This window comes from Vanacampus margaritifer, chromosome 6, assembly GCF_051991255.1.
Source record: "Vanacampus margaritifer isolate UIUO_Vmar chromosome 6, RoL_Vmar_1.0, whole genome shotgun sequence".
NCBI classification, from domain to species: Eukaryota; Metazoa; Chordata; class Actinopteri; order Syngnathiformes; family Syngnathidae; genus Vanacampus; species Vanacampus margaritifer.
In genome coordinates, this window is record NC_135437.1 from 28,498,565 (window position 1) to 28,524,474 (window position 25,910).

Consider the following 25,910-nt stretch of genomic DNA (forward strand, 5'->3'; position numbering starts at 1 on the left):
ACTTTCAGGAGAGCTCCGCAAGCCTTCCCAGCGCCCGTTTCAAAAAAAAAAAATGAAAAAAATGGGAGGACGTCTTTTAACGTCTTTGGCGCTCCTCCGTAGGTTTTTGCAGAACGTCATTTAACGTCTTTGGCAGTAAAAGAGTTAATAGAGTGATACCACCAATTTTGTCCGTGTATATATGATTGTTTTAAGTCATCCAATTTGAACAGAGTTGTCTTCTCCATGGTTTGTCAAATTTAAATTTTCCTTATACAGGGACTTTTATTAAGTCAAATTTGATCATTTCCCTTCGGCGACAGCGGTTGGGAATCACTGGTACAGATGACAATCAGTGCAAAAAGTAATTCAACTGCATCGAAAACAGCTTCTCCCCCAACCCCACAACCAGCCCCCCACCCCCCCACACACACTCTCTCTCTCTTTCTCTCTCTCAAGCCCTCCCTCTCCTGTCTGAGGATTTTTATTTTCCTGTTTTTAGGCGCGCTTGAGGAAAAACCTCGTGGTCCTCGCATGCAGCGTCGTAGTCAGCGGAGGCATGAAGCGGGAGGAAGCAACAGCTGCGGGCGCACCAAACACTTGAGGACGCCTCGTCAACGCTCACGCAGCGCCTTCAAGGTGAGTTTGTGTTTACCTATCCAGCGACCGCTGTCATTTGATTTGGATTTTAAAATGAACGCTTCTTTTGGGCATGGCTGCGCAAGCTTGCTACATTTCTATGAGAAAAATGCATGCCTTTGAACTTAAATCATGTTTTGCATGTTAATTATAACCCCATATAAACTTTAGTTTTAGTGCAAGGATATAAAAGGCAGATGTTGTTCCGCTCTCTTGGATATTGAGCAAAGATTTTTCTGTCAGACAAAATGTCTGTGGTTTTGGGGGGGGGGCACCAGTTGCATGAGGCAGATGTTAACTGCCTGTTCATAATCTCGCCTGAGGAGAAATAGGCAGAGACTTTGTAGACGAGCCATCAAATTGTATCTCCTTGCGTGCACGTTTTTATTGAAGTACACTTCTTGTAAGGTCAAAAAACGTCCTCTAAAGTTGAAAAACTGTACAGTGTCGTTAACAACCGTGCCAAATTTGGATGATTAAAAAAAACTGGTATGTGTATGATGGGGCTGCAAAATTGTGAAAAATTAAGCCGCTCTGTCCGCTGAATGTACAGAAAACACGTCCCATTCAACTGTCAATCAAATAAAAAAAAAAAGCGTCTTTCTACACATAAACGGTTGAGCTGCCACAATACAGCCGCTTAAAGTCTCTGGCGGGGGGCGAGGTCTGCTGTCCTGTTAACAATGACTTTATTTCCCCCACACACTCTTCTGTTTTTCTCTGCTTGACATACGTGCACTTACAGCCAACAATGAGGCACTCTAAAGCGGGCATGCCAGCCCAAAGTTCGGGTCCACATGCTGTCTGTCAAGTCCGTCCATGCAGCTATTCATCTAGTTTTCGAGATGGACTTAGGGAGAAAAAAAAAAAAAGCCCACTTCTCGCTATTCAGTTTTTCCCTGCGTGACATACAGGCACTCATGGCCAACAACGAGGCACTAAAGCGGCCATGCCAGCCAAAAGCTGTGGTCCACGTGCTGGCTGTCAAGTCCATCCATCCATTTTCCAAGTTGGACATGGGAAAAAAAGTGTTTGTGCACTTACAGCCAACAACGAGGCACTCTTAAGTGGCCACACCAGCCAAAAGGTCCATACATGCTGGCTGACCATCCATTTTCCGAGTCAGACTTAAAAAAAAAATTTGTGCTGACTTCTCACTATTCTGTTATTCTCTGCGTGACATACGCACACTTGTGGTCAACAACAAGGCGGTCAAAAGCAGCCATGCCGAAGGACTATCCGAAAGGAATATTTCAAAGTATGTCAAGTGGGGCCTTAAAATAATAATAAAAAATAAAAAATTGTATTTTATTTTTTTATAAAATTGGAACGCAACTTCTTCGCAGCAGTGGAAGTTTCAGCAATTCTCTTCTATCATGTATTTAAAAACAAATCTCTGAATTAATTTCCTAGGACTTTGGCTTTCCCACGCAGTTTGCATTCAGGCTGCGGGGCGGATGCAGTAGGCACCGGGGCGGGCTCCTTCTTCCGGATCGAAACTTTTGGCCGGCGCACGATGCTCCACCAGCTGGAGGACGCGGAGGCGATGAACGACAGCTGCCCGTGGGCCAGCGCCACCGCGGCCTGCAACGCCACCTCGGCCGGCAATGCGCTGCAGCTGCCCACTTTCTCCACGGCGGCCAAAGTGCGAGTCATCATCACCTTCAGCCTGTGCGCCGCGTCGGCCGTGTGCAACCTGCTGGTGCTGTGGGCGGCCGGCAAGGGCGGCCGGCGCAAGTCGCACGTGAGGATTATCATCATGAACCTGACGGTGGCCGACCTGCTGGTCACCTTCATCGTGATGCCGGTGGACGCCGTGTGGAACATCACGGTCCAGTGGCAGGCCGGGGACGCCGCCTGCCGGCTGCTCATGTTCCTCAAGCTGGTGGCCATGTACTCGAGCGCCTTCGTCACGGTGGTCATCAGTCTGGACAGACAGTCGGCCATACTCAACCCCCTGGGCATCAGGGAGGCCAGGAAGAGGAGCAAAATCATGCTGACCGTGGCCTGGAGCGTGAGCATCGTCCTGTCGCTCCCTCAGGTAACGCAAGATGACGCTTTGATGACGCATTTGTGATTTTAGTCACGCATTTGTAGATTCTTGTTACGCATCTGTGACTTTAGTCACGCATTTGTAGATTCTTGTTACGCATCTGTGACTTTAGTCACGCATTTGTAGATTCTTGTTACGCATCTGTGACTTTAGTCACGCATTTGTAGATTCTTGTTACACATTTGTGACTTTAGTCACACATTTGTAGATTCGCGTTGCATATTTGGGACATTAATCACACATTTGTGAATTTACATTACGCATTTGTGATTTTAGTCACACATTTGTAGATTCTCGTTACGCATTTGTGACTTTAGTCACGCATTTGTAGATTCTCGTTACACATTTGTGACTTTTGTAACTTAGGTCACATTTGTAGATTCATGTTACGCATTTGCGATTTTAGTCACACGTTTGTAGATTCTCGCTGCACATTTGTGACTTTAGTCACACGTTTGTCACACAATGTTGATATAAATTCTTTTTGTAGATCATAATGCGCATTTGTAGATGGTTTGCTACAAGAACGGCTCCATAGTATTAGTACTCAAGAGTTGACTACTAGCGGTATACAATATGTCTGAAAAAAGTGGTATTGAACATACCTACTAAAAGACGACAAAAGTATATCGACAATGACGATATACTTTTTGGGCAATATTGTATTTTAATGTTTCTCATGATGGTGGTACACATCGGCATGCAAAGCAGCCATTATTTATGCCCCCCCCCCCCTCAAAATATTTTGTTGATGGGGAGAGCTTGCTTAGATGGCAATTCAGCAAGTGCAAAGAGACAATATTTGCGCTGGCGAACAAGCAAAACATACAATTTTTGTCGTATGAGTTGAGTGCAAGCACTATAGAAAATGGACATGTGCACAGTACGTACTGTATGTTCCTGGCTAAATACAGTCATTTCCATTCCCATTTGTCTCAGCTGCACTTCCCATCCGCCAGCTTCAACCAGCTTCACCTCATTGATGGTGTCACATTGTCAGTCGAGAGGGTCCATGAGAGCTTTTCACTTTGCCATCACACGTACGCTCTGGTGGCAAAAGCTCAAGCAATGTCAAAGTGAAGCAACCCTTCCTTCTATGCTATGAACCAAGAAGGAAATAGGAAAAATGGCTTCTTCTCTATCACAGAACTTTAAATGGGTGATGACGTTACATAAGGAAAATTTGTTGGAAGTCAGCAGAGGTGGCAAATCCAGGTCCAGAAAGTAAAAACTCTGCCACAGTTTGGCTTTAGTCGCTGATGCTAGCTAGTTAGCTCCCTAGCAAATAAATGAGCATCTGGGGAGCTAGCTAGGGAGCTAGCTAGCTAGCACCTGGGGCTAAAGGTAAACTGTGGCAGAGTTTTTACATTCTGGACTTGGATTTGCCACCTCTTGAAGTAAGGGAAACGGTGAAGTCGATTCAAAAAATAGATTTGGTGCAAATTATTTGAGGTCGGCCTGGCTAATGGATTTTTCTGTGGCTTGCTTTAATGGCCTCAGATGTGCAATTTTGAAGCTGTCACGGACAGTGCACTGTAAAGCTAACTCATTTAAAAGACGAGTACGCAAATGTTCGCATTCCTCATTTCATTCTCTGTTTATTGTCTGAGAAAAAGAAGACATTCCGCGCCTCTCATCTGAGCAAGCTTCATTCATCAGCGCATGGACGTAGACCAGATATGACCAACCATAAATAGTCTCACTCCTTTGGAATGCCAAACAAGATTCGCTATGATGCCTTGCAGAGAGGCCCCGGCAGTCGTCGGAATCAACCTCGTTAGTATTCCATTATGTTGTTCCAATGACGCTCGAGGCAGCTGAAAGCCAAAAGCGGCTTTGTTGTTATTTCTTACAGGCTTAATTATTGAGTCTCTTTGGAGGGGATGAAAGGACAGTATTGGACGTGAGAGATTGGAGTCATCGTAAAGCTCCTCCTCTGTTTACATTCTTTTCCAATCTCGAAGGTGAAGTTTGAAACTGCTCGCAAGAATTGAATGCGGCCTCACTTCACTAATCGCCGCCAAAGTCCCTGAACGAAGCCACGACGCTCATTTACATGCAAACGTGATCCTCAAATGTGGCCATTCGTGACGGCATACCATCATGAGAGGGAACGGATATCCAGCTTTCATCCATGTAGCGGCGCAATACTAAGCTAGTATTAGCGCAAACCGACGGTCGTCACGGCTGCTATGTTGCTAGCATGGCTTATTTGTAATGGAGTGTTACTATAGCGTTTTTAGTTTCCTGAAGTGAATATTCCAAAATTGTTTCAGCAGTTTTGAAAAGGTTTTTTCTTGTTTTCAGTTCCAAGTCAATGGCAGTCTTTACTTTTCCTGGAACAATCCAGGTGCCATTTTATTAGATTTTTTCAAGAAAGATATTTTTGAAAAGAAAGGCCTTGTGCGTGGGCAGCGTCCCCCCCAACCTTCCATGCTTGTTAACAGACCTACCAGAGCACGAGGGCATCAATCTGATGTGCTACAATGTGCAGTCACTGATTGGACGCACTTTGACGCACGTTGGCTCACTTTTTTTCCTCCGCTGTTATTTTTTCCCTCCCACGGTAAAAAATGTTTTACAGAAGAGGCGATTACACAGCATGTTGATACGATAATGAGGAGGCCAGAAAGAAAGAAAAAAAAGAACTGGAAAGGTCACAAATTCATTGCCCCCCACCCCCCCTCCCTTCGGTGAAATGAAGGTGTCTTAATAAGCACACTGTTAGTCTATTTGGCGCCATTGCTCTTAATGAGACACATGTGACCTTTGTGGGTCAAATAGCGCCAAATCTCTCACATCTGACTTGTTGTGTAATGTGTACAACTTCACATGATATGTTTGAAGTCTTCATAAGGTTTTGTTTTGTTTGTTTTTTCTTGTTGCAGCCGCCAAGCAAAGCTCACAGTGTCGCGCTGCTGGCGTCATCATCATCTTCATCTTCATCATCCTCATCCAAAAGGCAAATACTGTCCAGTGCAACTTTACCTCCCGGAAAAATCAACCTTAAACATTTCTTGACAATAATATGTTATATGTGACCTCACTAGTCGAAACATGACATTCTGATTCATATTACATTTGTGGAATATGGATGGATATGCAAAAAAAAAAAAATCCAGCCGTTTTTTATCCATCTCATGGGCGGCCATTTTGCCACTTGCTGCTGACTGAAGATGACATCTGTGTTGCTCAGGGTTCAGGCAACGACCAATCACAGCTCACTGGTTTTCTGAAGCTGAAGTGATTGGCTGTTACCTGAGCAACTGTGATGTCATCTTCAGTCGACAACAAGTGGCAAAATGGCCGCACCACGAGATGGATAAAGACGGCTGGATTTTGCTGCTTAACTCATATTCCAAAAATGCAATATTAACCAGAATGCCATATTTAGACCGCTGGGGCTGCATAGAACATATTATTGTCCAAAAATTTGTTTTTGGAATGACTGCCCCTTTAACCAAAATTCATCATTAAATGCGTAGGCTTACCTGTGGCTGAGCTAGTGAAGCGTGTAGTCTGAGCAGCCAAAATGCACGTGAGTACGTAGTATGTCAATGGATGGAAGGGGCGGCGATCGAATGAGCACTGCAGGGGTAAGAAGAACAAGGTGGGTTGATCAATTGAATCAGAATACTGAATATCAGATGTTCAAAAAGCACAAACTCGTTGATTTCATCACTTTTATCGATAAACATTTGTACCGGCGTCAGTAAACTTGGGGTGTGCCGACAGTCACACGGTGGACCATCGGGCAACTGCTAATGTGATAACCCTTAAAGCATAAACAAAATGGCTGCAATCCTCACATAGTGACTCACACGTGGCTTAAACTATGATATAGGTCATAGGTGCAAGCCAGCATATGACCGATAAGGATTTACGCAACAGATGTCAATCGATAGTTGCATAAGAAGAAGTCAAGCGAGGAGTCAGCTTTGTCGTGGGAGGCTCATCTCGGCTGCAGCTCTTATCGATGCTTAAAAAACATATTCATGAAATGTTTTTTGAGCTGACACATTCAGCAGGTCATTCACAATCTTACTGGTTTGTAAGGTCTTTTATTGCACTCTGCATTGCAGGGTGAATGAAAAGCAATAATCGTGTACTAATTAAGATGTTTGACAAAAAATGAAAAGAACTTCTAAAGAGGAGATCACAAAGTAGCGATACTTTTACTTTGAAGTCAACTTAAAGTCTACTTTTTGGTGGAATAGAAGGTTGTTGGAACTTGGTGTTATGACTGTTATTTTGTCGTGATGATGTTGTCAGTTGCTATGCAGTTGCTGTGTCCCTTATGATGATGTATTTGTCACTCTTATTTTTGTCTAATCTCTCTTACTTTGCAGTTGCTATGCAGTTGCTATGTCTCTTGTGATAATGAAGTTGTCTCTAGCTATGCAGTTGCTATGTCCCTTGTAATGATGCTGTCGGTTGCTATGCAGTTGCTCTGTCTCTTGTGATAATAAAGTTGGCAGTTGCTATGCAGTGGCTCTTTCCCTTGTGATGTTGTCAGTGCTACACAGTTGCTATGTCCCTTGTAATGATGAAGTTGTCAATTGCTACACTGTTGCTATGTCTCTTGTGATAACAAAGTTGTCTCTTGCTCTGCAGTTGCTGTGTCCCTTGTAATGATGAAGTTGTCGGTTGCTACGCAGTTGCTATGTCTCTTGTGATAATGAAGTTGTCTCTTGCTAGGCAGTTTCTATGTCCCTTGTAATGATGAAGTTGTCGGTTGCTACACAGTTGCTATGTCTCTAGTGGTAATGAAGTTGTCCCTTGCTATGCAGTGGCCATGTCCCATGTAATGATGAAGTTGTCAGTTGCTACGCAGTTGCTATGTGTCTTGTGATAATGAAGTTGTCCCTTGCTATGCGGTTGCTATGTCCCTTGTACTGATGAAGTTGTCGGTTGCTATGCTGTTGCTATGTCTCTTGTAATTATCACTTATCAGCCGACCAGTTGAAGGGCATATTAAGAGAACACTTATTATTAGGCTACATTCATTCTGCATTCACAATAGCTGTAATAAGTTCTCCGTGAGATATGCTCCATAAGTTCTCTTTGTTCCAGTGACGGGCGGGCATGTGCATGTGACACATGGCAATCTCATTGCAATGAGCTACGTTGGAAGCCCACGAACACAATAGGAAGTTTATCTCACGGGGAAGCTTATCACGCACATATGCGGCATATGATGAGATCTATTTGTATGCTTTTGCTCACTGAGTGTGAAAGGTGTTGCTTGCCTAGACAAAAAAAGTCGATCCTAGTTCATTAGAAGCCACAGATGCCGACACACCAACATCAACTTTTTCTTACACTTAATAGACACTTTAGTTCGCTTTTTGATGCAGGGGGAAATTTAAAACAAATACACACCGGGTATAAAAAGTCTACACACCCCTTTTATTCATTTAAGTATTTTTGTCCAGAGTCAAGCGAGCGTTTCAGTGTCATGATTGTCGGAGAATTGGACGGCGCCGTGTTGCACTAACTGCTCCAACGGAAGCAATGTACTCATCTTGTCCATTAAAAAACAAAACAAAAAAAAACGTTGATGCACAACAAACTACAGCACAAGCAAGTAACATCCGCTTCCATCCAACAGTTCAAAGCACTTTCAAAGATGAGCAATGATTGGCCTTCATTGTTCATCTTACTGAGTGCAATTTTTTTTCCCTGTGCTTTCCTTATCCTTCCTGATGCCACTGCAGTCTTTATGAACTCGGACTCTTAAGGCTTTGCCTTTTTTTAGACACGAAACAAGTTGGAAAGGTTGTGCAAAAATGAAGAACATTTTCAACTTCTCTCAAAATAGGCCTGATTTATTGTATGTAGCATGTGTGTAACAAGCAATATATGTTGGGCGGGTGTGGTAGCGTTACACTAAAACTTTTCCTTAACCTATTTTTTACAGACCGGTTTTACAGAAATACATATTTAATATATACTGTATATATTATATCATATAAAAAGAAATAGGAGTTATTAAAAAAACGGCAGCAGAGCAAAAGAGATCAACCAGGGCCATGTTGCAAAAAAAACAACAACAACTCTCAACCCCACTGTTTTAAACAGATTTGTGAATAATGATGAAATTTAGCTATAATCTAATGCCAATTGCTGCAAAATGGAAGCGGATATAAATTGACTTTTTTTTCCTGATGAAAGAAGAGACTCTAATCTTTCTTCTGGTGGGTTCCACGTTTTGATAGCAATAGAGCACAATATTCTGTGGGCCTTGCAAAATCAGTCAAAATCCAGTAAAACAGCCGGGAGCGAATGGGATCGCTTCAGTGAAAATGGCTGAGAGTGAATGAGTTAATGACATGTCATCATCAGGGGTTGAAAAAAGTTTTTAAAAAAATCCATTCTAACAATATTATTACAGATATGTTTTGAAACTAATAGTAAAATGTCATCAATATTTAATTACAGAAATGAAAAATGTGTATTTCATTACTTCCACCACTGATTAAGTCATTCTTGGTCCTTGGTGAATTTTGATAAAAGCACGTCACAGTCATATTATTAACACGTGGCAACTGTTTTCAATTTAGAAAAAAAAAATCTTGAAGTATAAGTAGGCTGTGATGTTTATAAATGTAGCATTTTAATTTTTTTGGGGCTCAAAGCTTGTCAGTGCCGAAATGAACCAGTGAGCAAATCTGACGCCTCATTTCACTGCAATTAATGTGATAAGATCCTCAAGGTGGAGTGATGACATTTTCAAGTTGGCCTGTGAAGGCCGTGAACATTTCCAATGTCAAAGTCAAGCACTGTTGATTTGACTGCGTTCTTATTCAGCTCCAGTGCCTCTGCCGCGCTCTTCCTCGCCTCACTGCCTCTGCCATGAGCAGCGAGGAAGATTCCATACTGGACATTTGTGTCCACCTCACTTTGCATTTTTTGATCCTTCAAGGATCCAACTGGGCTCATACAAATGCGATAAAACTTCCACCAAGGGCTGGGATATTTATCTGATCTGGATATTACCAACCTCAATTCTGGAAGGTCCTGAAATGTGGAGGACCAAAACTGCCAAAATTCGAAATAAATAAATGACTAAATCAATAAATAAATGACTAAAAGTGAAAATAAAAACAGATATACAAAAATATATAATTAAAAAAAATACTATATATATATATCAGAGATGTGATTTGACCAAAGTGAAATTATCTGAAAATTTAGCCGGGGGTCTGGGGGCCGCTGGGTCCAGGGCAGTGCCCTGGTGGGGGGACACGGGGGGCGAAGCCCCCCTGAGCTCATGGGTTTTCCGTGTTTTTAAGTACTTTCAATGCACTCACATGACAAAGAAATAGACAAAACAACAGCATAAATTTTCAATGTATATTGAACTATCCCATATAAAATGGCAGTTTTAGTCAACTCAAAATCAGTCACATTCAAAAACATTGGACTGCCTTTGCTTTTAAAAACTATCACTGAGAATATCATCATATCTAACTAATGTGATTACTAAGTTAACACATTAATAATGTTGAAGAGTTCAAATTTCATGAACAAATAATTGTATCATGACCAAATGAAAAGTAACTCATATTAGAGCATACCACAAATGTCTTTGTTATAGCAGAAGATGTTATCTGTCGGAGTCATGTGCATACACAATGAACTACTACTAAAAATAAAAAAATAAAAAAAAAATCAGATTTTTTTTTTGGGGGGTGGGGGGGGGGGGGTAAAAAAAGCAGAATTCCGCGAATTAGCGGAAAAATCACATCCCTGATATATATATATATGTAATTATTTTTTTCACTTTTCATCATTTATTTATTTTAGTCCTTTATTTATCTAGAATTTTGGCAGTTTTGGTCCTCCACAGTGGAAGGGGTGAGGATAAACACATCAGTTACGTGGACACATTTAGTTCCTAGCGGTTATCACAAGGTAAGAATATCAACCTCATCTGATGTCAAATACAAATACAAAAACAACCGGTGACAATGAAATTGGCCTCCATATGGACCAAAGTGTTTCTATGCCAACTACGCATTCAAACCCTGCAAAAGTCATTTAAAGTCATTTTCTTTCAAACGTCTCAGACATCTAAAGCGCCATTTAAGTGAGCACTTAAGACAAAACCAAACAAAACACATCATGACAGTTGATCAGGACGCGCAGAAGAGATGCAACTAAACGGCTTGCTGACATCCTCGGTATGAAACGGCTGCATTGAGACACTTTCCGACACGAGACGCAGAGAGGAGGATAAATGACATATTTTCTTCCTCCTGCTGGATTATCTCTATCCTTTATATTCACCCCACACACAGGATGGGATTGACAAACGAGTCTCTGGCGTCGGACCAAAACCTCGCACAGTATGAACGTCCAAATTCGGTCCATTGCACATTTTTTCCCAGAAATTAATTCTATTGGTCAGTCCCCACATGGACTCAGAAACATTTCGTTGCAATAAAAAAGTGTACTTGACGATTGTTCAAAACTACAAATTCCAGTGAAGCTGGGATGTTGTCTAAGACATAAATAAAAACGAGTGATGTGTAAGTACCGATACCAGGTATATTTTATAGGCAAACATAAATACATACATATTTATGTAAACAATTGTACATACACAACAAAATATTTTTTATTTAAATTTAAGGTATGACAGCATTTTTGTTCTACCAGTATCCAATTTCAAAACAACATTCTGTTGGAAAAGGGTGCCGGAAGAAGTAAAAAAGACAAATACAGCAAGAGCAATTCATTTTACAAGCACTAACTAAAAATTAGAAATGAGAGAAATAGAAAATTTCCATTAATTTCATGCAATTTTAAGGAATGTACTAGTGGTATCGGTATCTGGTTTCGGTATCGGTGACTACTCTAGAGTTGAGTATCGTATCGGTCTGAAAAAAAGTGGTATCGAACATCCCTAATAATAACAATACTATGATGTGCAAATTCTTTATTGAGTCGAAGGCAACACCAAGACAACATATTTAAATAAATGTAGGCTTTTAACTCTTTGACTGCCAGACGTTTTCAGAAAAGGGATGCCGTGGGTGCCAGCCGATTTTAAGCCTTTTGACTGATCTTTCAAGGTCCATAGAAAATTATGTGTTTGGACTATGGAAACACACATACTACCAAAAAAAGATTGGACTCTCATCTTTCATCAGAAAAAAAAGTTTGTTTCTACCTTATTCCGTTTTTCAGTAATCAACAATAGAAAATGGTTAATTTCACCTCTGTTTTGAAACAAACGTCTTTTAACGTCTTTGGCACTCCTCCATAGGATTTTACTAAACGTTATTTAACGTTTTTGGCAGTCAAAGAGTTAAAAATATTTTCCATTGATACCCAATACCATTGTTACATCAAGCTAATTATTGTTTACATCAACATGAAATGATCACTAACTCAATTTAGATTCTGTGAAGTCAAATATTTTCAATGTGATATCTGGACATCATTTTTTTTGGTTTTGTTTAAGTGGGGGTTATCATTTTTTACAGTGTACTGCCTGCCTGCAGTACCACGGAACAACACTTTGTTTTCCTTTTTCTGTCCGTCTCATCAAATGGTGTGTTGTGCTTTGGTAAGGTTTGTTGTGCTGCCACTCTTGCTTACCAATCGCCCTACAAAGCCAAGTTGAAATGGCTCCAATACGCTCGCGCTCTGCCATTGTGTTTATGTCTGAGGCCAAGTGACAGGCTGAGTGAGCAGCCTGGCGTGCCGCTGCACTTACGCGTCACGTACTCAATAAAGTGCAAGGGAAAAAAAAGGAGTTGCAACCAACCGAGTATCATTGAGACAACATCATAGTTGAATCACTTTCAACTTGTTCCGCTTGAATGATCAAAAGTATCAATATTTGGAGGAAGAACATATTTTCATATTTTTTAATATCATTCGACTATAAAATTGTTATAAGTACACCTCATGACAATGTATCCTTATTAAGTCATTCCCTCGCAGCCTTTTTCACTGAAGCAACCCCCTTCGCTCCCGACTGTTTTACTGGATTTTGACTGATTTTGCAAGGCCCACTGAATATTGTGTTCTATTGCTATAAAAAAAAAGGGAAGCTACCAAAAGAAAGATTAGAGTCTCTTCTTTCATCAGGAAAAAAAAAAAGTAGATTTCTATCCGTTTCCGTTTTGCAGCAGTTAGCATTAGAATATAGCAAATTTCATCATTATTCACAAACCTGTTGAAAAGAGCTTGCTGCAAAATGGCCCTGGTTGATCTCTTATACTCTGCTGCCACCTGCTGGCCGTGTTTGTAATAACTACCATTGCTTTAAGCAACCTCTTCATGTCAGAAGCTGCACCAAAGCCTTCTGTATGCTCTAGCATATTATATAATTTTTTTTTTTTTTAATGTATAAAGACGATTTTGGGAGCAAATGAGTTAACACTAAAGAAAACAAAAAAGAAGCATAAATCTGCTGAATAACTTTATTAACATTATTTAGCCATTGATGCTAGCTAGCTAGCTCCTTAGCTGCATGGTGCATGGTGTTTGTTTACCTGCTCGGGAGCTCGCTAGCAGGAAACGAGTACCATGGGAGCTAGGTAGGAAGCTAGCTAGCTAGCACCAGGGGCTAAAGCCAAACCGTGACAGGGTTTTTACTTTCTGGACCTGGATTTGCCACCTCTGGTCACAAATGGTGCTGGACGTCTTCATCAGAAGGAATTGCCCACAGGGAGTGTTTCTATTTTTCCACTACAATCAACTGGTATCTTAGCTTTGGGCTTTCCAAGTCTCTTGAGACAACTCACCGTCGCGGTGTCTGGCCTCACTTGATTTAACCGACCATTTGAAATCTTTCAAAGAAACTTTCCTGCTTGTTTTGCTTCAATAGTGTTATTGAGTTATAATAGCTATTATTGGTACCATTTTTGTGCTTTCCTCAAAGGGAAAACAAATAATATTATGTATGAAATGAAGACATTATCATGGGAAAACTTTTTTTTTTTTTAATAAATAAAAAATGCTTTGTTAGAAATTGAGAACCTCTAAAATATTGTTTTTATTTGTGATTTGCATTTAAATTGGGAGTCCACTTGGCACAATACTCATCTTTTTTGCCACAACACACCTCGCATCTAAATGTTAGTTGACTTTATGTCGAAAAAAAAAAAAAAAAAGACAGCTCCCATTTCATATTTGCAATCCGGTTTTCCTGTCAAACACCATGTCGAGCGATCACGTGACCCCAGGCGGGAAGAATGCCTCCATCCCGGGGAAGCAAAAGCGGCTTGTGATGACTTAACTGCCACGGCAACGCGTCTCCAATTGAAAAATGTTCTATTCAAGAGCGGTGACGCCGTGACTTCAAATATATACGCCATCAACAGGAGAGGAGCTGGCTAGTGCTATTTTGGCGGACTTATTCAAATAAAAAGTGATGTCTCAGTATCCCGAGCGCTGGGACTGTCATTGTACTGAGAATCTCAGAGGTCAAGAGGGTTTTTCAAGTTTCCTGGCCATCAGAAGCCCTTCGTTTTCTTCTGTGGTTGCACATTTTCCAGTGTCCAGAAGCTTGAAAATTCCAGTTCTCAAGCAGTGCTGTCACTCTCGAATATTTTTACAATCAATGAATCTTCCCTCCTTTAGTCTTTCCTCTGGTCTCCCGGGGTCTCCTTAATCTGTTGGAATTGAGATGTTTCTGGGGTTGGGGAAGTTTTCTGGTTTTGTAACTCTGTGGGTGGCAGGTGGTGTCTGGTTGGCGCTGGATTTCACTTTCTTTCATCTTTCTTTCCTTTGATTCTTCCTCTGGTCTCCTGACAACTTTACGACTCTGCCCCGAGACTCTGAAGTATCCGGGTTAAGGTGAAGGGTTTTCAGGGAAGTTTCAGGGGAATTTAAGAGCACAAACTCACACGCACGCAAAAAAACAAACAAAAAACAAGCGATGATGATGACATGTTGACTCGGTAAGGCTGCCGAATGAATAATACTGAGCTCTCTCTCAAAAAAAAGAATAGATAATCTATCGATTATTCAATCGATTACTTGACTAATCAGATTCATTTGAATTTTGCATTGAAGTGTATTACAAAAGCATTTTTCCCTAGTAACTGTTTATTAACTAATGATTGGTGTTTATTTGGTACTTTGTATTCGTATAGTGATTTTAAAAAAAGAGGGGATGTTAGCGGTTCAGTCATTGTTTTCCAAAGTAAAAACAGACGTTTGCAAATGTCTTATTTTGATTAAACACAGAAGATAATCAGTCTTCTTTCATGAAGGGCTACAAAAAAAATCAGTGAACAATTACTGTTGATTTGCTGAAATCAGAGAATTTGGGCAATTTTAAATAAAAAAAATGGCTCCAAACGATGACTTGATTATTAAAATAGTTGTCGATGAATTGAATAATCTATTAATTTTGACAGCTGTATTCTCGAGTACCCAAGAGAAGGCAGAGAGAGAGAGAGAGAGAGAGAGAGAGAGAGAGAGCAAGAGAGGCACACGGGCCTCAGCTGTGCCAGCCAAGCATTTGGGAGGGTTTCAATTGGGTCAGCTTGAATGTTTCACACATTTGCAACGCTGTGCTATAAGATCATTTGGAATTTTGCATGTGTTGTGTCCTAGTTATGCTTTCTGTGACATTACTGACAGCAGCAAGCAACCATCAACTGTCTGGCTAGAGACGTACTGAGGCACTCGAAATTCTGACTCTGTCATACCAGATCCCAATTTCTCGGATAAGTACTAATTGGTACCTGTACGAACCTGTACAAAGTTCACCAGACCTGATCGACAGAACTGGCCCACTTTCTGCTTGTGCGACGTTATTAAATAACGGACTTCATTTTTCATTGAGCTTCCAAAAAGAATTCCCGTTTCAAGAAACGCGCTGCAAAGAATCCCGAGCCTGTGCAAGCGTTCACGTTGCGGGCCTGCAATTTACACAAAGAAGCAAGAGTTGATTTAACTCGACGAAGTGCAATTTCGACAGAAATCGCGTGGGAATGCTGGAAGCTGAATGCTAATCATAGCTGAATGCTACGCTGAAAGCATATGAAGTCAATTGAAAGATAAATGATGTGAAAATTACAAAGTATTCATCGCAGTTGAACGATAAATGAATAAAAAGAACACTTGAACCCGGGAGGCGTGAATTTTTGAAGCAAGTTGAAATTCATATGGAAAAGTGTTATCTGAAAGTACCCACCATTCCTTTAGATGGAAAAGTGGAACTAATGATATCCAATGGAAAAATGCAAAAAAAATTCAACCAATAGCGCCACCTAGGCATGCAGTACCCTCCATTCATTTAGATGGAAAAGTAGAAATAATGATATGATCCTAATAATGCTTCCAGCATTCCCACAACAATAACCTCCTGAACGTATTCCTCCCGCGTAAGCTGCAACGGCATCTCAGACCCGCCCTCTCAACCCGGCCGGCGATTGATTAAATCCGGCGAAGCAACACGTCCTCGCCGACGGTGACCTTTTGCAAGATTTTCTCTTCTGCTAAATAACACTTCATACATGCTAACACATTCCTCATGAACGAGCAGATCACGGTCAATAAATCTCGCACGTATTGCATCCTGATCCTTTCCTGAGCCCGTCCATAATCAAAGTGAGCTGATCTCATCTGCCAGCTACTGCTCGGCTCGATCCATTTTGCAATTGGGTTTGAACTGGGGGCATGTACAGTAGAATCAATTCAGACATTCAACCATTTTCAACGATCATTTCCTTCACATGCCCTCTTCAAGCTAAACGAGTCTACGTTTGACATCTCGTCTCATAGATTGGTGAGTCTATTGGGTGACATTTTGATCCGGCATGCAATGCAAACTTTTCACAGTCCTTCCATTTTTTATTTATTTATTTTTTTAAACCAGTGGACATAAATGTGGTATTTTTTGAAGCTGTGAGCTTTTCTTTCAATTGCTTTGCACGTGTAAAAACAGAATGCCTCTTCAGCAAATAAAGTAGCGCGAGCCCGTCACTATCGAATATTTTTTAGAATCGATTAATCTATCGATTATTCAATCGACTAATCGGATTCATTTAATTTTGCATTAAAGTGTATTAAAAAAAAAACATTTTTTCCCTGATTACTGTTTATTAACCAGTGATTTGTTTGTATTCGTAGAGTGATTAAAAAAAAGGGGGATTGATGTTGTACTATGTTACCGGTTCGGTCATTGTTTAAGTATAAACAGATATTTGCAAATTATTATTATTATGATTAAACACATGAAGGACGGCAGAAATCAGTAAACAACTACTGTTGATATGTGGAAATCAGAGGATGTGGACAATTTTCAATTTAAAAAAATGGCTGCAAACGATTACTCGTCGATTAATTTGATCATCGATTACTGTTCAATGAATCGATTAATTTTCAAAGCCAAGCAATGTCCTGATGCCATCGTCTCTCAACAGGCGGTTTTTGATCTGGTAAAGTCAGACAAATAATGGTTTTGGGATCTGGGTAATGTGTTTTTTATAGATTCATCCTCTCCCTATGACCTATGACCTTCTCCCTCTGCTCTCTGTTGCAAATTACAGACAAACACATTTTTGAGTGGAAATAATAAAGAGTACTAGTGAAGCAGTTGGTAATATGAATCCAGTGGTGATTTTCCTAGCAAGTCGTATTCATTCTGTCTCCCTTTTTCTCCAGAATATCGATTGTAATATCGTAGACGTGCGCTTGACATTGCGCAGTGTGAAGGTTTGAGTGATAGTCACTCGCTCTTGCTTTTGTTCACACAGATGTTTATATTTCACAACGTGACCATCACAGTCCCGGAGAACTTCACGCAATGCACCACCCATGGCAGTTTCCTGCAGCATTGGCAGGAGACGGTCTACAACATGTTCACCTTCGCGTGCCTCTTCCTCCTTCCTCTGGCCATTATGATCTTCTGCTACACCAGGATCCTCATTGAGATCTCCAGCCGCATGGCTCGCAATAATTGTAAGTCGCGGCTTCTCTTTCAAATTCAATTTTCGTGATACGAAATGAGTCTTGCCCAACATTATTGAGGGCACATATACTGTACTTTAATATAAGGGGGAAAAATAGTGGCCACAGATCACATCCGGGCAGCCACCGATTGTGGCGCTCTTAATAACCAAAAGGCACATCCCGAAAACCACTGGAGTCAAGTTGTATTTTACAATTTTAAGAATGTGCAGAATTTCACAAATTTAAAGATTCGATAGCTCTTAATATGAAAAGAAAAATGCACTGAGCTGTCACCAATGTCTTACAAATGGAATTATGCCATCTAGTGGCAGAAAAATGACCTCAACACAAATCAATATCAAACTCGTTTTTTTACAGTACAGTGCATCTTTTTAATTTTAACTAAATTTTATGAATTACTATGAAATTGCTGTATCAATGACTAAAAGTAGCATCCATATTTCTGTTAGTTTAAGATTTTTTTCCACTTTTGTTAGCAAGAGTATGGAAAATATTTTATTGCACATTTTATACATTTTATTATTATTTGCAATTAATCATGAGTTAATTCGATTAAATTCTTTATTAAACTTTGTTTCAATGAAACATGTTGAAATGACAATATGCCGTCTTAAAACTTTGTTTTCGTCCAGAATAATAAAACTAAAAGTGCAGAATTTCCTGAGATACATTTTACAGCTACACAATGAATGTAAACATGTTTGAACATTAAATAAAGTGCGGTGAACGATGATTGGATTTTGTGAATTTTCGTCACAATGTGTTGTTTTTATTTTAGCCATTGACAAAATTCTACGTCCATTTAGTTATCGTCATCGTCTCAATGAATGGCTCCTATTTTAGTTTGTCTTATTTTTTCTGAGAAAAATTGTGACGAAAAGTGACATTTTTCATCAACAAAATGATTAGTTTCTGAACCACCTCAACAAAATCAGAAAAAATGACTTTATTGAGTGTTCAATGTCCTGCGGCACACTAGCTAGCGCACAAGATAATCCAAGCCCCAAAATGCATTTTCAGCACGCTTTCAATTTTTCATGATGGAACCCGGCTTCCGCATAGATTTCCATGAAATTCCAACTCATCTCCAGCCTGTTTGAGATGTGCAACACTTTCGGTGGCAGCGCAAAATCTATAAGCGTATCTCACGCGCACGCACCTACTGTGCTGCACACAGCCACAGCCGCCTTCTTATCGAACCCACAGACGTGATTCGCACGCAATTTGTGTCCTGTACTCTGTACCGTGGTGAAAACAAAAGTCTGACAAACTTCTACTACCAGCAGGCAGGCTGGGGAACTAATTAGCCGCCTCACAAAAGCATGTAAACAATCCTCAAAAAAACAAATGTAAAAAATGTGATGATGGATGCTGGTGTGTGCACCATGACAACATCCGCCCTCACTAAAATCCGTTGTTGTGGCTCCCGCTAGTATGAATACGGCATTCGCATTAATATTGTGTTTAGTGCTGTCGCTATCAAATGTTTTTAGAATCCATTCATCTATTGATTATTCAATCAATTAAGAGGATTATTTTTTTTTTTTTCCTGATTACTGTTTATTAACCAGTGATTGGTGTTTATTTCGAAGATTGATGTTGTACAATGTTACTGGTTCGCTCATTGTTTTCCAAAGTAAAAACAGATGTTTGAAAATGTCTTATTTTGATTAAACACAGAAGATAATCAGTCTTTTTTCATGAAGGACAACAGAAATCAATCAACAATTACTGTTGATATGCTGATATAGGAGGATTTGGACAATTTTCAAATTAAAAAATGGCTCCAAACGATTACTCGATTATCAAAATAGCTGCCAATTAATTTGATGATCGATTACTTGTCGATGAACTCATTTGCTCCCCAAAACGTATAACACGTTCTATATTAAATATTGGCATGGTCCCAAAAAACGTATTTATACGTTGTTGTTTTTTTAATTTAATTTTTTAAAATGTTTTTTTTTTTTAATGCTAGGGCATACAGAAGGCTTTGATGCAGCCTCTGACTTGAAGAGGTCGCTTAAAAGCAATGGTCATTATTACAAAAACAGCGAGCAGGTGGCAGCAGGGTATAAGAGATCAACCAGGGCTATGTTGCAACAAGCTCATTCCCCCACTGTTTTAAACAGATTTGTGAATAATGATAAAACTTAAGTTATATTCTATTGCTAATTGCTGCAAAACGGAGACTGTAATCTTTCTTTTGGTAGGTTCCAAGTTTTGATAGCAATAGAACACAATATTCTGTGGGCCTTGCAAAATCAGTCAAAATCCAGTAAAACAGCCGGGAGCGAAGGGGGTTGCTTCAGTGAAAATGGTTGCCAGTGAATGATTTAATCGATTAATTTTGACAGCTCTAACTATGTTTGTGGAATATGAATTAAACAGCAAAATCCGGACGTTTTTATCATTCTCTGGGGGCGGCCATTTTGCTTGTCGATTGAAATCGACATCACAGTGCCTCAGGGGTTAGGTAACGACCAATCACAGCTCAACCGTTTTCTGGTTTTGGTCATGTGAGCCCACCCAGCACTATGATGTCATTTTCAGTCGACAATAAGTGGCAAAATGTCCGCCCCCGGAAATGGCTAAAAACAGGTGGCTTTTGCTGCTTAATTTATATTGAGAATTTTTTTGTCTCCCTCAGCCACTTGTAGCTTATCCAGGTGCATTACAGGTGCAGTACATTTTGTTTTGAGTACAACTTTCCTTTTCACCATGTTTCCCTACACTTGGGTCCACATCAATCTATAACCTGGGACAGAACCAGAACCTTTTGGCAATAATTCACAAATGTAAAGGGGGGGTGGGGGGGGGGAGGGGCGCTGCACATTGAAGCGAGTGCCTTCTTGAGCTGCCACAATGCTAATGAAGACTGCTGCTGTGTTTCAGTGCTATCCAGAGACGTTCATCTCCGCCGCTCGCACAACAACATCCCCAAAGCCCGCATGAGGACTCTCAAGATGAGCATCGTCATCGTGACGTCCTTTATAATCTGCTGGACGCCCTATTACCTGCTGGGCCTGTGGTATTGGTTGTTTCCCGAAAAAATGGAGGAGACGGTCTCTCACTCTCTCACCCACATGCTCTTCATCTTCGGCCTGTTCAACGCCTGCCTCGACCCCATCACTTACGGCCTGTTCACCATCCACCTCCACCAGGGCCGAAGGAATTACAACCGAGCGTCCAACACGCAGATCACGACGGAAAACAACCATTGCTTCATGCACATGGCCCGCCGCCACGTGGCCTCGGGGGGCCTGCACACGGACGTGGAGGAAAGAAGCGACAACAGCAGCATAAATAGCGGCTCAAGGCCAATTATGCCCGTTAGTGAGATCTGATTTAGCCAGATCTCAGTCTATGGAGGACCAAAACTGACAACATTTAAAATAAATACATTACTAAATGAATAAATAAATGAATTCAAGTGAAAATAAAAACGGATATAAAATAAGTTAAAAAATTACATACAAACAACGGCGGAGTCCAACCTGCATTTGAATAACATTTCGACCTGACCAGCATGAAATAAATAAATGTGAGAGCAGAGCGTTTTTATTGATTGATTGATATTTAATTTTATTTATATATTTATTTTGGCATTTATTTTGACATTTATTTTTATTTTTTGAATCTCATTTTTTAAAATGTATTTTAACTTTTATTTATTTATATATATATATATTTATATATGTTTTTAAATTAAAATTTTAAATTCAATTTTTTATATCCATTTTTATTTTCACTTTTATTTATTATTTATTCGGTCATCTATTTTTAATTTTGGCAGTTTTGGTCCTCCATATATATATATATATATCCTGCTTCATACCCGTGGAAAAGTTTTATTTTTTGATTTATTTTTTTAATCTCGTTTTTTATTTTTGTATTTCTTTTTTACTTTTATTCATTCATATATTGTTTTGATTTCCATTTATATTTATTTTCTGTATTTAATATTTTAATTATATATATTATATCCGTTTTTATTTTCACTTGTCTTCATTTATTTTGTTTATTTATTTATTCATTTTATTTATTTAGACATGTATTTATTTGTAATTTGGGCAGTTTTGGTCCTCAATACTCACTTTGACAAAATGCTGCTGACTAATGTGTGTCATTGCTCTTACAGTATGTGCATGTTCCAGGAAGAGTGTTCGTCATCCTGCATTTACCTCACAAATCCAGACCGAAGAATATGCACATTTCTAAATAAATCCCACTTCATAGCCGTGGAAAGGAGAAGTGATCCGGGAGTCCCTGACGGGGTTTCCGTGACTGTCACAATGCGCTCCTTGATGACTTCTTAGGACGTGATTAGAAGCGGTGAGCGATGGCAGGCAAAATAAGCACCCGCGGGATGAACGCAAGGCTGCAGCTGGCGGATGATTGACGGGCGTGTAAAGCGGAGTGTTGCCATGGTAACAACTGGATCGTCGGCGAGAGACAAAATTTCAGACGCCAAAGTATCAGTGCAACTTTCAGCGTGGAAAATGTAAGCCGAGCCGCGCATTGAAAATAACTTCATGGCATGTTGAGGACTTGCATCAATTGTGTATATTATTTTCTTATGTCACAAAAAAACATTAAATCAATTTGATTGATGTTGGATTTGATCTCAATCCAATGGAACCTTGGTTGTCCAAGTTTTCGTACATGCACTCGGTTTTGGAATAGTTGACAGTGGTTGGTTGGTAGCAAACTCATCCATCTGCTTTTATGGCTTTTTATTACCTTTAATTTCCTGGAATCGAACAACCGTATACTTTTTTTTTTTGTGTGAGTGCTCCAGGCTGTTTTGGACTGATTATGCAAGACCCCGCAGAATATTGTGTTCTATTGCTATAAAAACATGGAACCTACCAAAAGAAAGATCAGAGTCTCTTCTTTCATCAGGAAAAAAAGAGAATATTTCTATCCGTTTCCGTTTTGCAGCAATTAGCATTAAAATATAGCTAAGTTTCATCATTATTCACAAACCTGTTGAAAAGAGCTTGTTTGCAACATGGCCCTGGTTGATCTCTTATACTCTGCTGCCACCTGCTGGGCGTTTTTGTAATAACTACCATTGCTTTAAGCCACCTCTTCAGGTCAGAGGTTGCATCAAAGCCTTCCGTATGCTCTAGCATTAAAAAAAAAACATTAAAAAAAAAAAGTGAAAATATGTTTTTGGGACCCTGGCAATATTTAAAATAGAACGTTTTTATACATTTTTGGGAGCAAATGAGTTCATGTTAAATATTGTTTTGGTTTTCATACTACAGGGTTTTAGTCGTCAGACTTTTTGGAAGGGACTATGAAAACCAAGGTTCCGTTGTATCATGTCGTGAATTTCTGTTTAATAATAAAAAAAAAAAATCTCTTATGTTAGCGCTTGTGAAATTTTGCTTTGCTTGTTGAAAGTGTTATTTATATGTGCATGTTTTTGTTTTCCTTTTGTATGTTGTTGAAGATGTTGAAATATTTATTTGTTGAATAAAAACAATTGATTGGTGATGCATAAAGTGTTTTAGCAACACTCGTATTCATTTTGTAATGACTGACACAACGGAGATTCGCAAACCTTTTGGACATTTCACAATTGCTGAAGAAATAGATTGAATCTAAAAGATGTGTCATTTAAGATGTCGTTCACCCATGGAGCAAATGCTAAATGGAGCAAATTGTAAAAATGACAAAAATGTTCCAAATACAAAATGTTGTATTTCAAACACCACTGCCATCAAAAGCTTCCACTGTTCCTTTGAAATGTCTTGTATACGTCAGGAATAATTTACGCTCAAGATCCGCTTTGGGAGTTACAAGAAAGCTTACTTGTTCCACTTCACTTCAAGTCGCGTCACCAAATTTCATCTTTTAGTTGGTACATAAAAAAAACATTTGCAGTTGCTCCAATTTAAAAAAAAGAAAAAGAAAAGAAAAAAAAAGTAGTCTCATTGAAAAAGATTTGGAAAAGCCTTTAAATCAGAGGTCCCCAACCCTGGTCCTCAGGGACCGGTATCCAGCCTGTTTTCCATGCCTCCCACAGCCAACACAGGTGATTCATATCATCAGCTAATCAGCAATCTCTGGAGAAGGCTGATAACAATCTCCACCTGTGTTGGCTGTGGGAGGCATGGAAAACAGCCTGGATACCGGTCCCTGAGGACCAGGGTTGGGGACCTCTGCTTTAAATGACATCAAATTAAGGAATTTACAAGTAAAAAAAAAAGACTAATTGACAACTTTTTTGAAAGGTATTTCAAGAGCCTCCTGTGACCTTCTCCAGCTTCGTTGACGCAATGATTATTATTGGCAATTATTCAGCTCATCAAGACAATTTTTTAAGTAAATTTATAATTCCGCAACTCAAAATGGTTATTGAGCACTATAAGGCATCATTTGGCATTTGCTGCCATCCCACAATGTGTTTAAATACATGCAAACGTACGGCACTACACGAACCAGCCTGCCTATTTTCTTTCATGGTCAATAAAATGTGAAAGTTAACGCTTACACAATAACAAAATATCAATAAATCCATTTGACCTTTAAATAGCATCAATTTTGCGGGTTTTGGAACAAGCACAGTTTTGGAAGAACGATCTGGTAAGAAAACAGCCACTCCATGAGCAACCACATTATTATTATTATTATTTTTTTTTAACCTGACTTCATCTCCACTGTATGCACACCTTGTGACTGATCGATTGTGTCGTCCTGCTTTTCACCCACCGCGAGGTAAGATAAGGCTCCAGCTTTCCAACTTGAAAAAGGATAAGCAGGAGAAAAGGAAGAAATAAATGGATCAATCATAGCAATCTGGCGATCATCTTTGAGAACTTCTACGCCTTCATCCTCAAACGCTCACCATCGAGACAAAAGCAGCGGGACGGTAAGGCACTTTTTGCCAAATGTTTCCCAGACTGGCCGCACCTACCAAGCACCTATTGAACCGCTGACTTTTTAAAAGATCAGCGCGACGCTGGCTGCGGCAGCGTTCAGCCGGGTTGGCCCAAGACAACTCAACCCTTTTCCGCCTTTCATTCATCCATTTTCCGATACTGCTTATCCTGTTCATTGTTATGAGGAAGCTGCCGTCCGTCCCAGGTGAGCACGAAAGCAGGATGACATTCGTGCCTGCGGATTATAAGGCAATGGTGACCTGAACATTGAGTAGGAATCCATCTTCACGTCTGTCCATTTTCTGCTGCTCATTTTGCTGACTGTGGGTGAAATGCAGGCTACGCAATGAACCGATTCCCATTCAAAGTCATAAGAGACCATAAAAAAAAAACACTTTTTTTATTTATTATTTTTTTTTTCACAGGAGAGCTCAGTATTGTTCATTTGATTTGACATCATCATTGCTCTCCTTTTTTTTTTTTTTATTATTATTATTTTTTTTTAAATCCAACAAATCAATTAAAAAAAATTTAATAAATGTTTTTTTTTTTTCCTTTTTTTTTTAAATACATATACATATATATATACATATACACACATATATATATATATATATATATATATACCTATATATAAAAAAAATCACTTTTAACTCATTCACTGCCGCCGACGGCTATAAGATAAGATAAGATCCACTGATTGTCACACCCACCTAAGTGGAGCGAAATTCGTTCTCCGCATTTGACCCATCCCCCGAGGGAGCGGTGAGCAGCAGCAGCCGCGCTCGGGAATCATATGGTGATCTAACCTCCCAATTCCAACCCTTAATGCTGAGTGTCGAGCAGAGCGGCAATGGGTCCCATTTTTATAGTCTTTGGTATGACCCGGCCGGGAATTGAACCCACGCCCTCCCAGTCTCAGGGACGACACTGTACCACTAGGCCACTGAGCTGATTATAGACGTCAGAAATTCATTTGAACCATTTCTATTAGTTTAACATTTTTTTCCATCCATTTTCTTGACCGCTTTTCCTCACAAGGGTCGCGAGGGGGTGCTGGAGCCTATCCCAGCTGGCATCGGGCAGTAGGCGGGGTACACCCTGAACTGGTTGCCAGCCAATCACAGGGCATTTTTTTCCACTTTTGTTAACAAGAGTATGAAAACCTTGAACTATTAAAGTCAAGCGATTAATTACAATTGAAAATTTCAGGCGATTATTTTTTTATTATTATAACTAATCGCATGACTTCACTAGTTAACTCACGATTAATCACAAATTTTATATCTGTTCTTAATGAACAATTTAAAAAAAATCTAGGTTTTCATACTATTGTTAACAAAAGTGGGGAAAAAATGTTAAACTAATAGAAATAGTTCAAATGAATTTTTGACGTCTAT

General features: G+C 39.8%; 1 protein-coding gene across 2 annotated transcripts; it reads left to right on the forward strand.

Moving 5' to 3' along the window:
• Nucleotides 1–479: 479 nt before the first annotated feature.
• gnrhr4 (gonadotropin releasing hormone receptor 4) lies at nt 480–23,066 on the forward strand. 2 transcript variants are annotated; one of them, XM_077567579.1, is made up of 4 exons: nt 480–618; nt 2,032–2,659; nt 17,401–17,605; nt 20,513–23,066. In XM_077567579.1, the coding sequence occupies exons 2-4, from the start codon at nt 2,135–2,137 to the stop codon at nt 20,962–20,964; spliced, it is 1,182 nt and encodes a 393-aa protein (XP_077423705.1). In that variant the 5' UTR covers nt 480–618; nt 2,032–2,134; the 3' UTR covers nt 20,965–23,066. The 2 variants fall into 2 exon arrangements, with proteins under 2 accessions (XP_077423705.1, XP_077423706.1); XM_077567580.1 differs by having other exon boundaries at nt 487–618; nt 2,053–2,659.
• Nucleotides 23,067–25,910: the final 2,844 nt, after the last annotated feature.